We start from the raw sequence: 20,298 nt of genomic DNA, 5'->3' as shown, positions 1-20,298 counted from the left end.
TCGAGGCTGAGGCCAAAGTAGCACTAGAGGCTACTTTCTGGGATGCAGGACTATTTCGAAGAAAGGAAACACTTGGGGCATGGGCTGCAGTTCCGCTCCATGCCCCCTCCTTTCAACGTGGAGCGGAAGCAGTGCCCAGCAACACCCCAGCCAACTCGAGTCTTCCCATCGGGCCGACTAACGAGACGCCCTCCCAGGCGGCGGGCTTCCTAGAGCGTCCCCGGAAGCGTGGGCGGGCCGAGAGACCCTAGGCACTTCCGCTCCGGGGCCCTGGCTGTCCGGCAGGTGAGCGGATCTGGTCCCGCGCCCCTGAGGCCCGCAGGGACGCGAGCCTGAGAGAGGGGAGGACACAGCGTACGGCGCTGACTCCTTTCCTCGAAGTCGCGCGCGCCGAGACCTATGGCCTTGACTGTGGCCACGATTCCCACAGCCCGGTCCGTCCTCAGCTCGGGCCTGCCCGGCCCGGCGAGTTCTTTCGCAAGTCCCTGCCGCGCCCTTCTCTGGCCCGTGGGGAGGACAATGGCTTCGCGTCCTTGTACGTCACACCCTCGGACTGATGGTTTCTGCTCTCATGGACTCAAAGCAGAAGCCCCATTGGTGCCTGAAGTGATGGACATTTCCTCCCCCCCCCCCAAAGCCCTCATTGTCAAGGGAAACACACCCTCGGAGCCGGCTCACCCCTCTACCCAAATTTCATCATCTCTTTAATCCCCCATCTCCCACCCCTTTTAACTTTAAACTAGGATTCATCTGCTCAGGGAAAGAGATGGTTTGCACTTCAGAAACGGCCCCTCTTCCAGCCCATCCCTGTCTCTGGCAGCCTTGATGTTTGAACTTTGCTGCTCTTCCTGCAGTCAGCCTCCTGAGGGCAGGGCACGTGACTTTAACCTTGGGATCTGCCCCAGTAAAAAGGCACACTGCTTTGTTCAGAATGATCGGTGGGGTTTTAAAACTATATCTCGGGATTATATTTTTGCAAGAATAATTCAGTTTTTATGTCCCAAATGCTAACTTGCTTTCAAGAAAGCAAGTGTCTTAATTATGATTCAGTACAACAAATATTTCTGAGTTTTATACAGAGCACTTGGAATGTGCCATTTGCGTGGGGGGAAGGAAGATCCAGGCTGATGTCTAAGATGAGCATCCCTGCCCTTTAAGAATTTATAGGGGGGGCAGCTAGGTGGTGCAATGGATAGAGCACTGGCCCTGGATTCAGGAGGACCTGAGTTCAAATCTAGCCTCAGACACTTGACACTAGCTGTGTGACCTTGGGCAAGTCACTTAACCCCAATTGCCTCACCAAAAAAAAAAAAATTCCAAAAAAAAAAAAAAAAAGAATTTATAGGATTTTTTGGAAGATGAGATTTAAATCATAAAACTGTGGAAAAATTAGAGCATTATATGATTACTTGATAAGAAGCAGGGTACAGTTGGTCATCAAGACGACAGAAGCAACACCTCTAAGAAAGACAAAAGATTTTGAGGGATGAAAGAGGGACGTTTCAAAGGTCACTTTGAAGTTTCTATGGGAGGATTAACAGAAGTGCAAAATAACGAATCATTACTGTCTATAAAAGCCAGAGATCTTGCTTATTTTCCAAGCCAGTATTTCAGTCAAATTAATATTTTAAAATACACTATTATGTGTAAAGAAGTAGGCTGAACCCTATTTGGGATTAAATGAGATGGTGGCACATGTTCTCTTAAGAGACTCCCAAGACTCTTATACTTGGACATGAAAGAGCTATGCTCTTCCACTTAGTAGCTGTGGGTTCTTAGGGCTTCTTTGGACCTGTAAATGGGTATAGTAACACATTGCCACTCTCATAGAATTCTTATGAGATTTAAACAAGGTAACAGACAATGTGAACTGTTAATGAAAGGCAGCTTGGTGAGGTGGCTAGAGATATGGTCTCAAAGCCAAGGATGACTTGGATCCCAGCCCTGCCTCTGATATGTACTGGCTGTGTGACCTCTGGCAAGTCACTTAACCTTTGAATTTTCTAGGAAGCTCTTTGTGCAGAGAAGTGGCCTGCTTGTAGAGATTTTCTTCACCTGGGATTCTCTATATGAATGAAATCACAGGTTCATCGCTAAACTGCTATCATAAAGTCAATCAATTATAGCTCTGTTGTAGAAAAGAGATGCAGAACTGTCATACAAAGCAGAAGATAAATGTGTTAGATACAGTGTTGTATAAGGGCCAGGAAAAAGAAAGACATGTTTGACTTAGGAGATCATTAAGGGCTTCACTCAGAAGCTAGCGTTTGAGGGGGATTTTGAAGGGTGGGTAGGCTTTCAATAGGTATAAAGTGGAGGAGAACATAAAAATCTCTTTGCAAACACCTCTTCCAATGCTTTGGTAGTAATAATGGCTGATGTTTATACAAGACTTTTAAGGTTTTTGAAGTATTTAGTATATATCCTAAGCATCACAACAACCTTGTGAAGTAGATATTACAGGTATTATCCCTAATTGATAGATGAGGAACTAAGGTTTGGAGATGTTGTCACTTGCCCACAGCTAATCCCAGCCAGTCTTCCTAATGCTAGTTCTAGCACCCCTATGCTACCACATTCCTCCATTCTCCCCATCCCCGTTCCCATTCCCATCCCCATCCCATTATTGCTGAGGGATAATTTAGCATTAGAAGTTTTAGCTGAATGATCATTTTTCTCTTTTGTCTTGACTTACTTCAATTTTCTTTATCCTCAGGTTCCCCTGTTAATGAGAACAGGAAGCCATAAGGACTCGTGGGTTGGAGACTTCTCAGAGTTCCATGCCTTCTCTCTTTGCCTTCAGCTTCCCTTCATGAAGGAGATCCCTTAGGCTTCATCCTCAGGAGTCTGCTCCTCCATGATCACCAACATGGTACTCAGCCCCCTGGTCTTAGAAATCATCTAGTTCAATATGTTTCTTTTTCTCATATATGAGGAAGCTGGGACTGAGAAGTGAAAGGAATTTCCCACAGACATGCAGGGATTTAGGGCAAAGCCATTACTAGATACCAGGTCTTTTGATTCCCTGTCAGGATGTTCAGCTTAATCTTTTGACTGCTGTTTTTGGTTCACTTAGGTTTAGCCTGTTTCAGTTCCTTTTCAATATATTTGTTTCATAGATTCTAAAATTGCCTAATTGAAAGTTTTGTTCCTGTCCAAAATGTAGGTTGCTTTCATCCTTACGTTACCTCCCTCCCCCAGAAATGGAGATGAGGGTGGAAGAGGATAGCAAATTAGTGAATCTTCACTCTCATTGGATAGAAATGTACACCCTAAAGTGAACCATATTTGGAGGCTACAGACAACTTGTAGGTGTGAGATTTAAAATTGGATATTAGATCATAAATCTCCCCTCTTTAACCTTTCCCTTAATTTATCTCCCAGACTAGTAAATGGAAGAAGCTTCTGGTTTTCTAGTTAGAGCTTTTATTGTGTGGTAGTTACCAGGTGATGTTGATTAGAGGGATAGGAAAGTAGAAATACAAACCAAATAGTCTTAAGTCTAAGCTTAGTCTATATTCCATATAAAACTCACCAAAAGCCCAAGGCCACCTTTGAGGGGGAGAGCCGTGTCAGGCGCGTGCTGCTAACTGTGAGCCGGGCCGAGTCGAACTCCAGTCAGCGTCTGTGCAGCGCAGCCAGGGTACCAGCAGAGCAGGAAAGAGATCCCACTTCCATTCTCTCCTTGCCTTTTAAGCTCGCACCTCGGAAGTGGAGTGCTCAGCAGGCGGACTGGCATTCGTAGCTTATGCCGTCGGACTCCTCCCTGAAAGGGTGGTCCTTAAAAAACTGGCGTCTCTCCATTATCGCTAACCGACTGTTAAAACTTTTTACCACATAGGACTTTAATAAACTTCAGTTCACTCATTCATTGCCATATATTGGCTCTCTTCTTTATGGCAGGATTTCATAAACTTGTTCTATGATTTGGTATTTGGTTTCTGGGTTTGGTGTTGTCAGTTTTGTTTTGCTATTTTTTTCTTTTTGGCTTTTACTCATTCATCTAAACTAATGTATTTATTTGTCTCTTCCTCTGTTCTTAGCAAGATATTCTAATGTCTTTTTCACCCACAAAGCACTTACTCACAATTTTCTTCAATTAATTTGAGTATGTGATATGTTAGAGTCTTTGATTCTTTACTACATATGCAAATTAATGTTCACAGAGGTTTATTATGGGTTTGTTAATGTATCCATTACCTTCTCCGAAGTCCTCCTTGGATACCATATCATGCCACCAACATGACTCAGGGCTCTCTGGTTTTGCCAGAAAAATATCAGCTCTGATAGGTTCTACTAAAATAGAAAAGCTTCCCAAACTAGACCAATTCTGAGGGGAACCTTGCCAGATACTGTAGTGTCCAGCTCATGGTTATTTTAGTACAAGAAAAGGTCTCATATAGGTGATAGTACTTGTACCGAGCCTTTTTCTTTCTCTCAGACAAATGGTTAGTTTGACAAGACTGTCTATATCTTGCTATTTGATCCAGTCCTGTATACCTCTGCTGGAATTCCTGATCCTGCATTCGGTTTCCTGGTCTATCTTATTCCCTTTAATTTCAGTATTCCAGGTGTTTTTTTGCTGATAAGCCCTTTATTTAAACTTGTTTAGGTACTGATTCAGACTCCAAGCATCACTCTTTCTCCTGGGAGGAAGGTGGTTCTTGAGTTGAACCTTGAAGGAAGATAGGAATTGTAAAAAGTGCAGATGAGGAACAAGTATAAACTCTGGGTTACTGACTGTGCAAAGAAAGAGAGATGAGATTATAATGTTATACATGAGGAAGAGTGAGTAAGCCAGTTTGTCTGGGACATAGAGTACACAAAGAGAAAATTTTGCAGTTAGCTTGTAATGGTGGTAAGCTAGAGCTGGAGCTGGGTCGTGAAGGTCTTGAAATGCTGAAGGAGTTTTTGTTTTATCTTAGAGGCAATAGGGAGGCTGTGGAGCTTGTTGAGTAGTGAAGTGACAAGGTCAGACCTGTATTTTAAGGATATCAACTTGACATCTCTGTGAAGGATCAGTTGGAAAGGGGAGAGTAATATGGAGACCAGTTAGAAGCTGTTGGATTAATCCCAGTGAGAGGTGATGAAGACCTGCACTAGGGTGGTAGCTCTATGAGACTTAACCACTGACTAGAGGGAAGGATCAGGGAGAGGGAAGAGTGGAGGTTGTGAAGCTGGTTGGCCAGAGGGATTATGGATGCCCTAACAGAAATGGGAAGGTTGGACATATTCAGTGTGAAATGCCTATGAGCTGCCCATGTGGAATGGCAGTTGGTAATGTAGAACTGGTACTCAACAGAGGGACTAAGATGATAGTTAGGTCAATCATTCTGCAAGTCAACTAAATAGAGTTTATAGGATCATAGATCCAGGATGGAAGGACCCTGAGAGAACATTTAGTTCATTATTTTGCAAATCAAATGAGATAACATTTGTGAAGTTCTAAATAAATGCTTGCTATTACTATAATTATTTACATATGAGGAAACTGAGGCCCAGGGAAGTTAAGTAACTTGCCCAGATTCACACAAGTAAATGTCAGGCAGTATTTAAACCCAAGTACTTTGACTCAGAGTCATTGTTATTTCCCCTGTGCCATGCTAAGAAGATAATTTGTTCATGAGTTCTTGGCAAAGCATATGAAGGAGTTGAGGGTTTTTTGTGATTTCTAAGATAATGAGTAACATCATTTCATTGGAAATTTGATCATTGTGTTTATGTTGAACATTTGCCTAAAGACTGCTATGAAAATAGTTGTAGTTTATGCACCGACTTCTATTGTAGATGATGAAAAGGCAGAGGAAATTCTACCAAGAACTCAATGAGACTTTTTGAATTGGAGCAGCTTGTACTTTAGTATGTGGTAACTTGATTGTAAAGGTGGCAAAAATGGCAAATTGCATATGTATTTGGACTCATGGTTAAGAAAAGATGCCAGCGGTTTGTAGGCTACATAGAAATCTAGAACATAAGAGTGTAGGGTCCATTCTAAGGCATGTGCAAGCTGATCAGAAATGAAGAGACAAATGGCCCAGGAGCCCTGCTTAAATCAATCATTTTCACCATCTCCTGCCTTCGCTGCTATTCACTTAAAGCTAAAGAAAATAATTTGTGTTACACAATCTCAACTGGACCCTTAGTAAATGCAGTAAGGCAATCCTTTTATAGCTCCCTAATTGATTCACCATGCTACTCACTACAGTGGCTACTCCAGACCTTTTCATCCATCCTCAAGACTCTCATGTCACTCTCTGCCTCAGATTTCTCCCATTCTAGTCCATCCTCTAAGCAGCTGCCAAAATAATCTTCTTACATCAGAGGTTTTAGCATCTCAGCCCATTCCTAATTCAGAAAAGTTGAATAGAGTTGCAGGCAGAAAAGAGGCAGATCTCTTCTGGGAGATGGTAGGACTGAGAAAGGGAAAGGGTTAAGATGAAAATAAATTTGCTAATTACAAAGCAGACCTTCCATGGAGCACAGTGAAAGGGGCAGGTAGATCTGGAGTGGTATGTTTATATAGTAGGGTTAAGCAGCATAGGAGTGAGAGAAAAAAGCAGCTGGGAATGGATAACAAGGTTTGTCTTCTGCAGCCTCGGGATCAGAATCAGCATCAAGAGAAAAATCTGAGGAAGTGGGAACATAATAGTCATTGAGGAATGAGCCCAGGCAGAGTATCAATGGTTAGAGATAGGCCCATTGAGAAAAGCAAGATGTTAGGCTATTTGAGGTACAGCCTTGTTGTCAGATAGTGATGTCATCTCCTATATGGCCTCTGAAGGCCAGATGCCCAGCAGACAGAAGCAGGTCCTGGTGCAGCCCAGGAGAGATCATTCAGGAGACAGGAGGTAGCAGTGGGAATTGGACCTTGTTGAAGATAGGCTCTGAAACACCACAGAATGCTGTGAAGCTTAGAGGCCAAAGAAAGGTGCTCTGGAACTAATGGCTGATGTAAGAAGGGTGTCTGTATTAGACTAGGTATACATAGGATGGAGTCTGAGCTCAAAGTAACATATTCAAGAGCCCCAAGAGATTAATTCTCAAGATATCTGAAAAGGAAAGGATATCAATGCATAGAGAAAAATCAGACATCACAACTGAAACAAGGCAACTGATAAAATATGCCTGGTTTACCTTACCACAAAATCTTTATAAAAACAGTCTACACATGTATTGAGATCATCCTTGATGAAGATATGAAAAGGGAAAAAGACTCCTTTTGCAAATGACATTCAGGAGAATCAAATAAGGAACAAAACCTCTGCTAGGTACGAGTAGATGGGCTGATGAAACAAAACAACATAGAAAAGATAGGACTATTCAGCTCTCATTTTGCATGTGTTTTCTTTTTTACTGGAAAGGGCAGAACAAAAAAAGGATAAGATGGAGTTAATACCCAAAACAAGTGAGGAGGTAACAAGGGAGCACCTAGCTACCTAGTCTGTCAGTAGGCCCAGACAAACTACATCACATTCATGTAATTTATGGTTCATGTGGTTGCTGAGCTACATCAGTAACTGTGGAAAATGGGAGTGGTGCCACAAGATTGGAGAAAGGCATGTTTCCTTTTTTCCACTCACATGACTACCATCCTAGTTTAGGCTCTCATCACCTTTTGCCTGGACTACTGCCACAGTCTTCTAATTTGTTTCTGTGGTTTTAAACTTTCCCTTTTCCAGGCCTCCACAGAGTGGCCAAATAGATATTCCTAAAGCAAAGGCCTGAAAATGTAATTACTCAGCTCAAGAATCTTGGATGGGGGTAGATAAAGCACCAGCCCTGGATTCAGGAGGACCTGAGTTCAAATCCAGCCTCAGACATTTGGCACTTACTAGCTATGTGACCCTGGGCAAGTCACTTAACCCTCATTGCCCCACAAAAAATAAATAAATGAATTAAGAAAGAAAGAAAGAAGAATCTTGGATGGCTTCCTATTGCCTCTAGGACAAATAAGAAACACTTGTTTGGTATTTACAAAGTAATATGATGATGAACCTACCACCATTCCTAAAACCTTTTACAATATGGCTTCAGCCTGCATTTCCAAACTAACTCTAATTTCCCATTACTCATCTGCATAAAGCTCATTCCAGCCTAATTGCCCTTCTGTACTTGCTGCTACATAGACAGCTAGGTGGTGAAGTGGATAAAGCACTGAGCCAAGAGTTGGGGAAATCTGAGTTCAAATCTGGTCTCAAACACTGACTAATTGTGTGACCTCAGCAAATCACTTAACCTCCTTTTCCTCAACTGTAAAATGGGAATAATAACAGCACCTACCCCCCCCCAGCCCCGAGTAACTGTGTGACTCAAATAAAATAATATTTGTAAAGTGCTTCGCAAAGTGCCTGGCACATAGTAGGTGATTAATAAATGCATGTTTCCTTCCTTCCTTCCTTCCTTCCTTCCTTCCTTCCTTCCTTCCTTCCTTCCTTCCTTCCATGCCATTCTGCCTAACCTTCATACCTTTGTGCAGGTTCTTCTTCAAGCCCAGGAAGGCTCTTCCTTCTCACTTCTGTCTCTTGGAATCATTAGCTCCATTCTAGCCTCACTTCAAAGGGCCAACTCCTACCTAGAGCCTTTTCTTATCTTTCCAGCTGTTAGTGCTTTCACCCTCCAAAAGAATTTTATATTTCTTTTGTTTTGACTTCTCTGTATATATGATGTATCCCTCCAATAAAAGGTGAGTTTCTTGAAGGCAGGGATTGTTTTAATTTTTGTCTTTGTATTCCTAGCACTGAGCATAGGGCCTGGCATATATTTAATGAATAAGTGGTTGTTGAATTTAATTTAATATGTCCCTATTTAATAAAAGAGAAAAGTGTGGTATTGAAAGACTCTAAGCCAGAGAGTTTTAATACCTTGTATGTGCTGAATAAATATTTGTTGAATTGAACTAATGTGAGTTTCAGGTAACATTTTCAAATGTACTATTAAAGGAATAGTAAATGAAAATCTAGACAAGGAAGTGGTGTATTAGTCCCAAGCATTTATTAGGTGCTCACCATGTGCTTTTTAGCATTCTGTTATATGCTAGGGATCCAAATACAAAAGGGATCCTGCCCTTCCTTTCAAGGAATTTATATTCCACAGGAAGATGAAGTGGTTTTCCATGAGCCATCCTGACACTACAGAGAACTTTTTCTTAAGAAGCTATGAAGAGCTACCAGTGATGTTTGTGATTTGAGACATCAATCCGAATCTTGTCTAATGAAACAAAAAGTAGCTGTACATTGCCTTGAGTACCTGAGAGAGAAGTGGACATGGCAACAGCTAACAATGCCCCTCTTTCAGTCTCCATATTCAAAACTGAATATAGAACTAGTGCAGCTTCATAAAGAAAAAATCATACCACATTACCTTCATTTACTTTTGTGACAGCGTTACAAAACTGATTAGAGGAATCTTATAGATACATTTTATGTAGATCTTAGCAAATTATTTGACAGAGACTCTCATAGTTACCTTATGGGCAAAGTAGAGAGACAGATAGAGCTAGGTAGTTTTTTTTTTTCATTTTAATTTTTTTGTTTTGTTTTGTTTTGGTAGGGCAATGAGGGTTAAGTGACTTGACCAGGGTCACACAGCTAGTAAGTGTCAAGTGTTTGAGGCCAGATTTGAACTCAGGTTCTCCTGAATCCAGGGCAGCTGCTTTATCCACTGCGCCACCTAACTGCCCCCTAGGTAGTTTTTAAAAGAAGCTGAATGATAGAACCCAAATAGTTAATGATGGATCAGTTGCAGTGTGGATGGAAGTCACTAGTAGAGTGTCCCAGGGATCTGTGCTTGACTCTGTGCTCCTAAACAGTTTTATCAATTACTTGGATAAAAGCAAAGATGGGATGCTTATAAAATTTGCAGGTGATGAGATAGCTATCATATTAGGTGACAGAAGATTCCAAAAAATCTTGATGAGCTAGAATATCAGACCAAACCTAAAAATAAAACACGTTGTTTCAAGTACAAGATGGCAGAGAACATTATTAGGTTGCATTTTGCCTGAAAAGGGTTTAGAGGTTTTATTGTATGTAAATTCAGCCTGAAACAACAGTGCTGTGACAGCCAAAAAAGTTAATGTGATCTTGGGAGGCAGAATAAGAGCTGATCATCCCATTGTACTCTTCTGTAGTCAAACTATAGTTGCAATACTGTGCTCAGATTTGGGTGTCACATTTTAGGACAAACATTGATAAACTAGAGAGCATTCAAAGGTCCCAAGGTTCTCTTAAAGGAACCATGGATATTCAACCGGGAGAATTCTTGGGGACATGATAGCTACCATCAAATACTTGAAAGACTGCAATGTAAAAGAAAAATTGGATTTTTTCTGCTACATAAGAGGGCAGAACTAGAAACAATGGAAAGAAGCTACAAAAAGCTAGAATTGTGCTTGATATAAGACAAAATTTCCTAATAACTAGACCTATATAAAAACTGCCTCAGCAGGTGATAGGCTGTCTTCAGTGGCTGGAATACACTCCCTCCTTACTTCTTCTTAGACTCCTGTTTCAAATCTCAGTTTTAAAAAAAAAAGCTCAATTCAAGCTCCATTTTTCACATGAGACCTTTCCTGATCTGACTAAAATCACTGATACTAGCTTCCATCAAAAACATTACCTGTTTTTATATTGCATATACTTATTTATGTATTTGCTTTTCCCCCCAGATAAAATGAAGCCTCTTCAAGGGCAGAAACTGTTTCACTTCTTGCTTTATATCCCTAGCATCTAGCACCATGCCTGGCATGTAGAATGCACTTAATAAATGCTAGTTACTTGATTCATAGGATTTTAGCTTTAAGTATCCTGCTTGGTATCTTAGTTTCTCTACTAGTAGCAGATCACTAGTATCACTGTTATATATATATGGAGCCCAAGTAGCTGTTTTACCCAAGATAACACCTGTCTCCACATCTCCACATCCTTGGTCCTTATCACGCAAGGTCATCAGAGACCAAATTGCTTATACTGAGATTGGTGGAAATAAAAAAATCTTCATTGATAAATTAATGTTAACACATTACTATGTGTTCACTGTAATGATTGGAATGATGCCGCCTACTGGAGACTTGCTGTGGGAAAGCTCCGCCATGAGGAAAATGCCTCAGAGGCATTGTGGCTTTTCCTTGGCATCAGGAAATGACGTTTGCTCATGGGTGCTGTCTATCAAGGCTACTTGAGTAGCCAGTCAACTTGAGGAGCCTCCTATGGTCTGGGAGGAGACAGGAAGGAGGAAAGGGAGCCTGCGCGGGGAGCTCTGGCTCTTTTTGGGTTCCTGACTTGATGGTGGTGGTGGCAGCAGAGGACTTCACAGGAAATTTGAGGAAAGATAGGAATGCCAGGCTGTTGGAATTCTGTTCTCAATCTTTTTCTTTCTATTTTTCAATAAACCCTTAAAAACCTAAGCTCGTTTTATCAGTGATTTTAGTCAGTTTCCCCCAAAACTGGGGGAACAGATTAGAATCCACATTTAGAATCTTAAATTACACATCACACCATATATGATAATCCATCTTTCATTTTCATGTTTTCTCAGTAGTTGCCAAATATATTTTAAGCTACATGTTGTCCTTAGTTTATATATGTGTAGATTATATATGTGTTTACATATAGTTTATATACATGTAGCTTAGTTTATATACATACATACATACAATCACACACACATACGCATACCTCTTCTGCATAGGAAATACCCTATATAGTGTGAACTTCTATTTTGAACTCATCTCTGAGCCAGCAGCAATGTGTTGTTTCAGGAACTGGTGACCTTTGAAGATGTGGCTGTATTTTTCACTCAAGAGGAGTGGGGGCAGCTGGACCCTGCTCAGAGGGAACTCTACAGTGATGTGATGCTGGAGAATTATGGGAACTTGCTTTCACTGGGTAAGATCTCATTCCAACAGTTACTATATCAGAACAACCTTCCTTCTGAAAACAAATTCAAAAATCCTCATCTGAAGCCAAAGAGATCTTTCTCTCTGACCCCTTCATCTGTGGTGGTGTGTTTTTTTCCTCCCTTTTCCTTCCATCCTACACCTGTAGAGGTTCGATTTGAGCTCTGAGACTCTTATGATTTGTAGCACAAATGTTCATATTCCATTTCCTTCTCCATATTCAGGATTACCAGTCTCCAAACCTGATGTCATCTCTCAGCTTGAGCTGGGAAGAGAGTCATGGGTGCTGAATGATATTGAAATTGAAGAAAAGGAGATCTTTAGAGATTCTTCTAGAGGTAAGTAAATAAGAACCTGTCCCATTGGAGACAGAGAAAGAAAAAAAAACCATAACAACTTTATGATGTACAGTTTGAAATATCAGAGGAGAATTTTCCCTATGGCATCTCACTTTTTCCTCTGAATGCCAAGTTGCCTTAAAGTGTCCTTCCTTTCCCCTTCTATGTTTATTGCATTTTCTCAACCATAATAATTTTTTCCAACTCTCCTCCCAAGTTTTTCTATCCCATTTACCTTCTTAGAGTCTGTCTTTTCTGTAGGAGTGTTAAGGGTAGGGGAAACTGGTTTATAGCATCTTCAGCCACCTCTCTTCATCTACAAATGAAAGGCAGTCTAGGGTCCAGAACACTTCAGTCTTACTCTATATAAAGAGTACTATTGATTTCTTCTGAGATGCGCTTTCTCTCTCTCTCTCTTTTTTCCCCAGGGCAATGAGGGTTAAGTGACTTGCCCAGGGTCACACAGCTAGTAAATGTCAAGTGTCTGAGACTTGATTTGAACTCAGGTCCTCCTGAATTCAGGGCTGGTACTTTATCCACTGCGCCACCTAGCTGCCCCCCCTGAGATACTAGTAACAAGGTTCTCCTAGAGAGAAGGGATGACCCTTTTGCAAGTTCTTTTGCCAAAGTGGGTCCTAGCTCTAATACCACTTTGCCCCTAAACCATTGAGTTTTGGGCATCTTTAATGAAGACCTTTCATCTCCATTTCTGTATTGTATTCACCCATTCATCCAGAAACATTTATTAAATACCTGCTGTGCTAGACCCTGGGAGAGATACAAAATTTAGCTAAAAACCTATCCCTGCCTTTTTGGAATTTATAGTATGGTGAAAGATATGATACATATAATCAGATAATTATAATTATAGCACATGTTATTGTATTAAAAATGCATTATAGGAGCAGCTAGGTGGTGCAGTGGATAAAGCACCAGCCCTGGATTCAGGAGTACCTGAGTTCAAATCCAGCCTCAGACACTTGACACTTACTAACTGTGTGACCCTGAGCAAGTCACTTAACCCCAATTGCCTCACCAAAAAAAAATGCATTATAGGGGAGCAAGTTTTTCCCTGTTCAATCCTCTGTTGTCAAACAAAATATTCATTGTTCTCATTCTTCTCTGGTATTGAACATCTTTATGACCTTATCTAAATTTGCTCCTTTTTCTATTCTTTTCTGGCTTAAAAAAAAACCTCCATATCTTTGTCACTGACAATCATGTGTGAATAAGCCACCTATTAATGGTTCTTTTATCTATTAATTTTTTAACTGTATATTATTATAGATTTTCTACTTTGTTTCTACTTAAGTAGGTTAATTGCACAGGTACTGTTATAGAAACGTCATATTTATTAAAAGGTTAGAATTTATTAGAGGCAAGAGGGATGCTGTATGAATGAATGAGACAAAGAAGAAGACAGGGAAAGGGAAGGATAGAAAGAAGGAAGGAAAGAAGGAAAGAAAAATTTGTTAAGAGCTTAATATGGGCTATAGAATAGCACAGATAGAATAGCAAAATAGTTTCTGACATCAAGGAGCTCATATTCTAATAAGAAGAGTTAACACACATAGGAGGGTTCAGCTATCAGGCATTGGTCACATACATTTTCTCTATCCTAAAATCATTCAAGCTTCCTATTACAATGCTGCCAACACTTAGATAAATTTTTAATCATGCCAAAAAGAGTGTCATACTGAGGTTTGAGTACAACTATCACGTTACCATTTCAAGATTGAACACACTTTAAATACTGTTATATGAAAGATACTAGGCTAAATACTTTGGCTACATAGACAAAAATGAAAGTCTTGCCCTCAGGGAGCTTGGAATTTACAAAGGGAGTAATGATTCTTACACAAATACATCGGGTTCTTTATGTTGATTTAATGTAAAGAAAACTTCATAACCAAATCAGAACTGTCCAAAAGTAGAATAAGCTGCCTAAGAAGATAGTAGGTTCCATATTACTTAAGAATTTCAATCAATATATGAACCTCATTACAGTTGTAAAGATGATTCCTATTCAGATATGGGTTGGACTAGATTACTTTTCTGAGATTCTTTCTAATTCTATGATTCTATGAATCTGAAGCTTGGATTGTTCTCAAGACACCCATTTTATCTTCCTCCCTGTCTTTCATAGGATTTAGAGCTGAAAGAGACCTTAAACAGCATTGAATCTACCCCCAACATTTTAAAGTGAGGAAACTGAGGCACAGGGAGATTATGTCTTGTCTGTAGTAACATTTCTAATAAGTATCTGAGATGCAATTTGAATTCAGGTCTTTGTGACTCCAAGTACTCTGTCTCCAATCAGATTTAACAGTCTGGAAAATAAATTCATTTCTTATAGAAAAAGAGGGCTAAGTTTCTCAGTTGAAGCCTGGATTTTTTTGTTAGTATAGGTGGTGCTGAAGAAGTTCTTGCTTTTTGTAAATAGGTTGTTTCAAGGTCAGAGAGCTGAATTGGGTAGTGGGAAATTTACTTTTGCAGATACAAGCCCCAATACTTTGGCCTACAGTTTACTTTTTATAAAGACCTACAGTGCATTCATCCCAGACTTAATTCAATATTTCTCTACCCAAGAAAGTAATAGGAATACAGCAAATTCCATCCTAAGGCATAGCAACATATAGCAATAGTCTTTATTAGTAGATCCCTGTCCTTGGTAACTCAGCTGTGAGCTCTAACAAGTCAAGATCAAAGACTACAAGGAGCTTTTAGACCTTTTCTAACCTAACCTATCATAAGCTAGTGAGTTTTTTTCTTATGGCATTCAAAGCCCTTCAGAACTTTGTCCCTTCCCCCCTTTCTAATCTTCTATCCCCATCCCCTTCCCACTCCTCAATACATACTCTTGGCCTCCTGGATGTTCCATAAGCATGTCACTAATCTCTTGGCTCTGGGCATTCTCTCTGGCTCTTCCCCATGCCTGGACCCTCTTCCATTCCCACTACTTTCTTCCCTAGCTTCCTTTAAGTCCCAACTAAATTTCTACCTTCTGTAGGACACCTTCCCCCACCTCTCTTAATTCAGTACCTTCCCTCTATTAATCATTTCTTATTTATTCACTGTGTTGTTGGTTTGTATGTGTTTGTTGTCGTGTAGCTTCCCATATTAGATTGTAAGATCCTTGAAGACAGGAACTGTCTTTTGCCTCTTTTTGTATCCCTAGTGCTTAACGCAGTGCCTAGCACATAGTTGGCACTTAATAAATGTTTATTGCCTGGGAGAGGTATACTCTTCTTTATTTGAGACACAGTAATATCTCTTCTTCACTGTCATTTCCATTAGTTAAACCATATTCAATGGAAAAAGCAATGGGCTTAGAGTCAAGAAGGCCTGGATTTGAATGCTGCCTCAGACACTTACTGTCTTTGTGACTATAGTTAAGTCATTTTACTTCTCTGAACCTCAGTTCCCTCATTTGTAAAATGGAAATAATACTAGTATTACCTATCGCACAGGATTGATGTGACTATCAATGAGATAACATACTTAATGCACTTTGTAAACCTTTAGGCACCGTCATGGTAGAAGATACTGTAAGTAGAATCTCATTTTTTTCTCTTGCCCATTCTTTTGACTTTGCATATACTTATTTCTTTTGCTATTCCTGCTTGGTTTTCCAAAATATCTCTATTTACCATTCACAACCTTCCCATTTATAGCTTTCTTGACTGTTAATTCATTTATCTTTCATTCCAGATTCTTTATTTTGTTTCTTTTCATAGAGAAGATTTCTATCTATTCAAGAGCCATGATTTCATGGGAAAGAGGGTAAGGAAGACACCCTGTGGATCATATCTTACTAGGTTTTTACCTTTAAACTGGCTGAACTTGTATTTTTGAGTGTGAGTTTTTAAGTCTTTGATTTTTTTTTTAAAGTCCAGATTTTAAAAACCTTAAGTTCATAGGATTTAGAACTGATAGGAATCTTAAAGACCATCTGGTACAACCCCTAATTTTACAGAGAAGAAAATGTTACCAAACTGGTTAAGGGTTTACCTGGTGTTACACAGGCTATAAGCAGCCTCACTAATACTTGAACCTAGAGTCCTAGATTCCAAATCTGGTGCTATTTCCAGTGTACCATTCCTGGGTATTTCTCTGTGTGGTTATGTCTACATGCTATGATGACCTACATAATGATAGTTTTTTGTTTGTTTGTTTCAGATTTTAAGAAAAAATCTGAGGATAAGGATTTTTTTACTCTACTTCTTCCTAAAGGAGTAAAATTGCATGGAAAGGTATCAAAAGAACTCCCAAGAGATGTTAACCAGGTCAGGGAGTTAGGAGAAACCTATGAGCTCAATAGCTGTTTAGAGAGAAAGAGAAGAAACACCAAAGGGGAGAAATGTCTTCAGTCCACTTCCTTGCAGAAAGGTTCGCAGCATGTCACAGTCTTCTACAAGAAAACAGTTAGACAGGAGAAAGGCAATAAATACAATGAATTTGGCAAAACCTTTGGTTGCAGCCCCAAACCTATTATACATCAGAGAGATCCTGCAAAAGAAAGAGTCCATAAAAGTAATACATATGGCCAAAGTTTTGCTCAGCACTCTAACCCCCTTCACCATAAGAAAATTCATAGTACAGAGGAGCACTTTAAATGTGACGAATGTGGGAGAGCCTTCACTCATAAGGCAGGTTTTATACAACACCAGAGGGTTCACACTGGAGAGAAACGTTATGAGTGTAATGAATGTAATAAGACTTTCAGTCGACATTCAGTCCTTATTCGACACCAGCGAGCTCATACTGGAGAGAAACCATTTGAATGTAGTCAATGTGGGAAGGCTTTCAATAGACGTTCAGTCCTTCATGAACATCAAAGGATTCACTCTGGGGAGAAACCCTATGAATGTAATGTGTGTGGTAAATCATTCAGTCGAAACTCTACCCTTACTCAACATCAGAGAATTCACACTGGAGAGAAACCTTATAATTGTAAAGTATGTGAGAAAGCTTTTAGTACAAGGTCAAGTCTTCATGAACATCAGAGAATTCACAGTGGGGAAAAACCATATGAATGCAATGAATGTGGAAAATCTTTTAGTCGCACCTCAAATATCATAGCACATCAAAGAATTCATACTGGAGAAAAACCATACGAATGTAAAGAATGTGGAAAAACCTTTAGTAGAAGCTCAGGTGTTAGGAAACATCAGAAAATTCATGAAGGAGAGAAATTCTATGCATGTGATAAATGTGGTAAAAGTTTTATCCATCTCACAGATTTTATTCAACATCAGAGAATTCATAGTGGAGAAAAACTTTATGAATGTCATGAATGTAAAAAGGCCTTCAGTTATGCCTCAACTCTTACTCGACATCAGAAAATTCATACTGGGGAGAAAACCTACAAATGTAATGAATGTGGAAAATCCTTCACCCATTTTACAGGTTTTATGCACCATCAGAGAATACATACTGGTGAGAAACCCTATAAATGTAATGAATGTGGGAGAACCTTCAGTAGGAACTCACTCCTTATTGAACATTGCAGGATTCATACTGGTGAGAAACCTTTTAAATGTAATGAATGTGGGAAAGCCTTCAGTTACATCAAAGGTTATAGTCAGCATCGGATAATTCATAGTGGAGAAAAACCTTTTGAATGTAGTGAATGTGGAAAAGCCTTTAGTCGCCATTCACTCCTTACTCGACATCTGAGAGTACATACTGGAGAGAAACCATTTGAATGTAATGAATGTGGTAAAGCCTTCAGTAGAAGGTCAGTCCTTCATGAACATCAAAGAATTCATACTGGAGAGAAGCCATATGAATGTCATGAGTGTGGGCAAGCCTTCAGTCGGAGCTCTACCCTTATCCAACACCAGAGAATTCACACTGGAGAAAAACCTTATGAATGTAATGAATGTGGGAAAACTTTCAATACAAGATCAGGCCTTAGTGAACATCAGAGAATTCATACTGTAGAGAAGCCAAGTGACTGTGATGAGTGTGGGAAACCCTTCAATAGGAGATCAAAACTTATTCAACATCAGAAAATTCATGCTGGAGAGGAGCCATGTCAATGTAATACGTGTGGGAGCACCTTTATTTGCCATTCATTTCTCATTCAACATCAGTGTGATTACAGTCAAGTCAATTTGTATATGTGATGGAAATGTAAAGAACTCTGTTGACTAGAGTTCCTAATAGGTTAAAATCCATTAATAGATTATAAACTTTTTAATGGCAGTTGCTAATTTTTCTAATTTAGTTTATGCAGCAATCTAGCCCACTGCCACAGGCAGAATTATAATAAAATATGGTTTTGATGGTTGAATTATTAGTCTGATGATTATCTAGAAACCTTCAGTAATAACTCCCTCTTCAGTTATGAAAGAATCTGAATCCAGTAATACCTAAGCTGATAACAAAAAGAAATGTTCTATTTCTGCTCTGGCCTTGCTCTCTGCCCAAAAGTTGTATGAGCTGTATAGAACAGCCTAACCACTCTCCCAGAGATACTATTTATTCCCTATGAGTTTGGTCATGCCATTGCCTGGCATTATGAAGTTTGGCATCAGCAATTGTATATAGGGAACATGGTAACATCAGAAATGTTACATGTTGGGGCAGCTAGGTAGCTCAGTGGATAGAGCACTGGCCCTGGAGTCAGGAGTACCTGAGTTCAAATCTGGCCTCAGACACTTAATACTTACTAGCTGTGTGACCCTGGGCAAGTCACTTAACCCCAATTGCCTCACAAAAAAAAAAGGTTACATGTTAAATTTCTGAATAGTGATATTCTTTAGGCTATTGCAAGCTTGATTTGAAGAGATTGTGAGATCTCAGAGTTTGGGAGGGTCCTCAAAGGTCATCTAGTCCAACTGGTAAACAAACAACATCTCTCTTTACAAAATAACCTTTAAGGTTGACAACTCTTTTCTTTTTCTTTTTTCTTTCTTTCTTTTTTTTTTTTATTGCGGGGCAAAAAAGTGACTTGCCCAGGGTCACACAGCTAGTAAGTGTCAAGTGTCTGAAGCTGGATTTGAACTCAGGTACTCCTGAGTCCAGGGCCGGTGCTTTATCCACTGAGCCACCTAGCTGCCCGACAACTCTCTTTTCATACATCATCATATTCAATCCTCACAGTATAGTAGCTCTTGGGGTAGGTACTACAGATATCCCCATTTTACAAGTGAAGAAACACTCTCAAGGAAGTGAAATTATGTGCCCATGGTCATACAGCTCATTTCAAAGGTAGGATTCAACCCCAGATCTACCTGAGTCCTGGGTCCAGCACTCTGGCCATTCTGCCTTTCTTTTGCTGTTGCTCTGCCTTCTTGAAAAGCCTCCACTTGAAGACCTTCTGTAATGGAAAAGCCACTATTTTTACTGAGGCAGCCTATTCTACTTTTGAATAAGACAGTCTAATTAGTGATAAGTGTTTTCCTTATATGTCACAGAAATCTGTCTTTGCAACTTCCTACTGTCTTGTTTCTACCTTCTGGGGCCAAGTGGAAGAAATCTGATACTTCTTCCACAGTATAACCCTTCAGCTACTTGAAGGCAGCTATCATGCTCTTCTCTCTTCTGAGTCTTCTCTTTTCCAGGCTGAACATTCCCAGTTAACTGCTCCTTCTCTAGCAAGGTCTGCTGGGAAGGACAAGCTGTCATTGAGGAGGAAGGCTTCTCTTTGTCTGCTTTAGGGGTTTCATTATGTTCTTGAGGTAATGGGGAAACTATTATTGTTTATTGTTGTGTTTCCTGGGGATAAAATTGGTATTTCTTCTCTTGGTTGGGGGAGAGGGCAGGTGACTTGCAAATTAGAACCTGATTTCATATGCTTGTTTTTTCTGGCCTATTTACCAGAGTGGATTGAGAAAGTAGCCATTGATGTGGAGAGTTGAATATCAGCACCTGATATCAATTGTGCTTCTGGGTCCCAATTGAGACCACTCAGTGGCTGTCACTTCCTTGGAAAGGGCAGAGCCGGCCTGTTTGCCTGCCAGGTTTTAGAAATAAAACGTAGGGGACAAGAGCCTTTTTTTGGTTTGAGTTTGGTGTTGTATCTTGTAGCTAGAAGGGACCTTAGATAATCCTTCA

General features: G+C 40.0%; 1 protein-coding gene across 3 annotated transcripts; it reads left to right on the top strand.

Annotated features, from left to right (window-relative positions):
* Positions 1 to 220: 220 nt before the first annotated feature.
* Positions 221 to 18,480, top strand: LOC122734630 (zinc finger protein 883-like). Of its 3 annotated transcripts, none has more exons than XM_043975580.1 (5): positions 221 to 285; positions 2,717 to 2,872; positions 11,759 to 11,885; positions 12,121 to 12,234; positions 16,414 to 18,480. In XM_043975580.1, the coding sequence occupies exons 2-5, from the start codon at positions 2,858 to 2,860 to the stop codon at positions 18,363 to 18,365; spliced, it is 2,208 nt and encodes a 735-aa protein (XP_043831515.1). In that variant the 5' UTR covers positions 221 to 285; positions 2,717 to 2,857; the 3' UTR covers positions 18,366 to 18,480. The 3 variants fall into 3 exon arrangements, with proteins under 3 accessions (XP_043831515.1, XP_043831516.1, XP_043831517.1); XM_043975581.1 differs by having other exon boundaries at positions 267 to 535; XM_043975582.1 differs by lacking the exon at positions 221 to 285 and adding an exon at positions 913 to 938.
* The last annotated feature ends 1,818 nt before the right edge of the window (positions 18,481 to 20,298 follow it).

This window comes from Dromiciops gliroides, chromosome 1, assembly GCF_019393635.1.
Source record: "Dromiciops gliroides isolate mDroGli1 chromosome 1, mDroGli1.pri, whole genome shotgun sequence".
Lineage (NCBI taxonomy): Eukaryota > Metazoa > Chordata > Mammalia > Microbiotheria > Microbiotheriidae > Dromiciops > Dromiciops gliroides.
The sequence above is the reverse complement of the archived record's forward strand: the minus strand, read 5'-3'. Positions and strand labels throughout refer to the sequence as shown.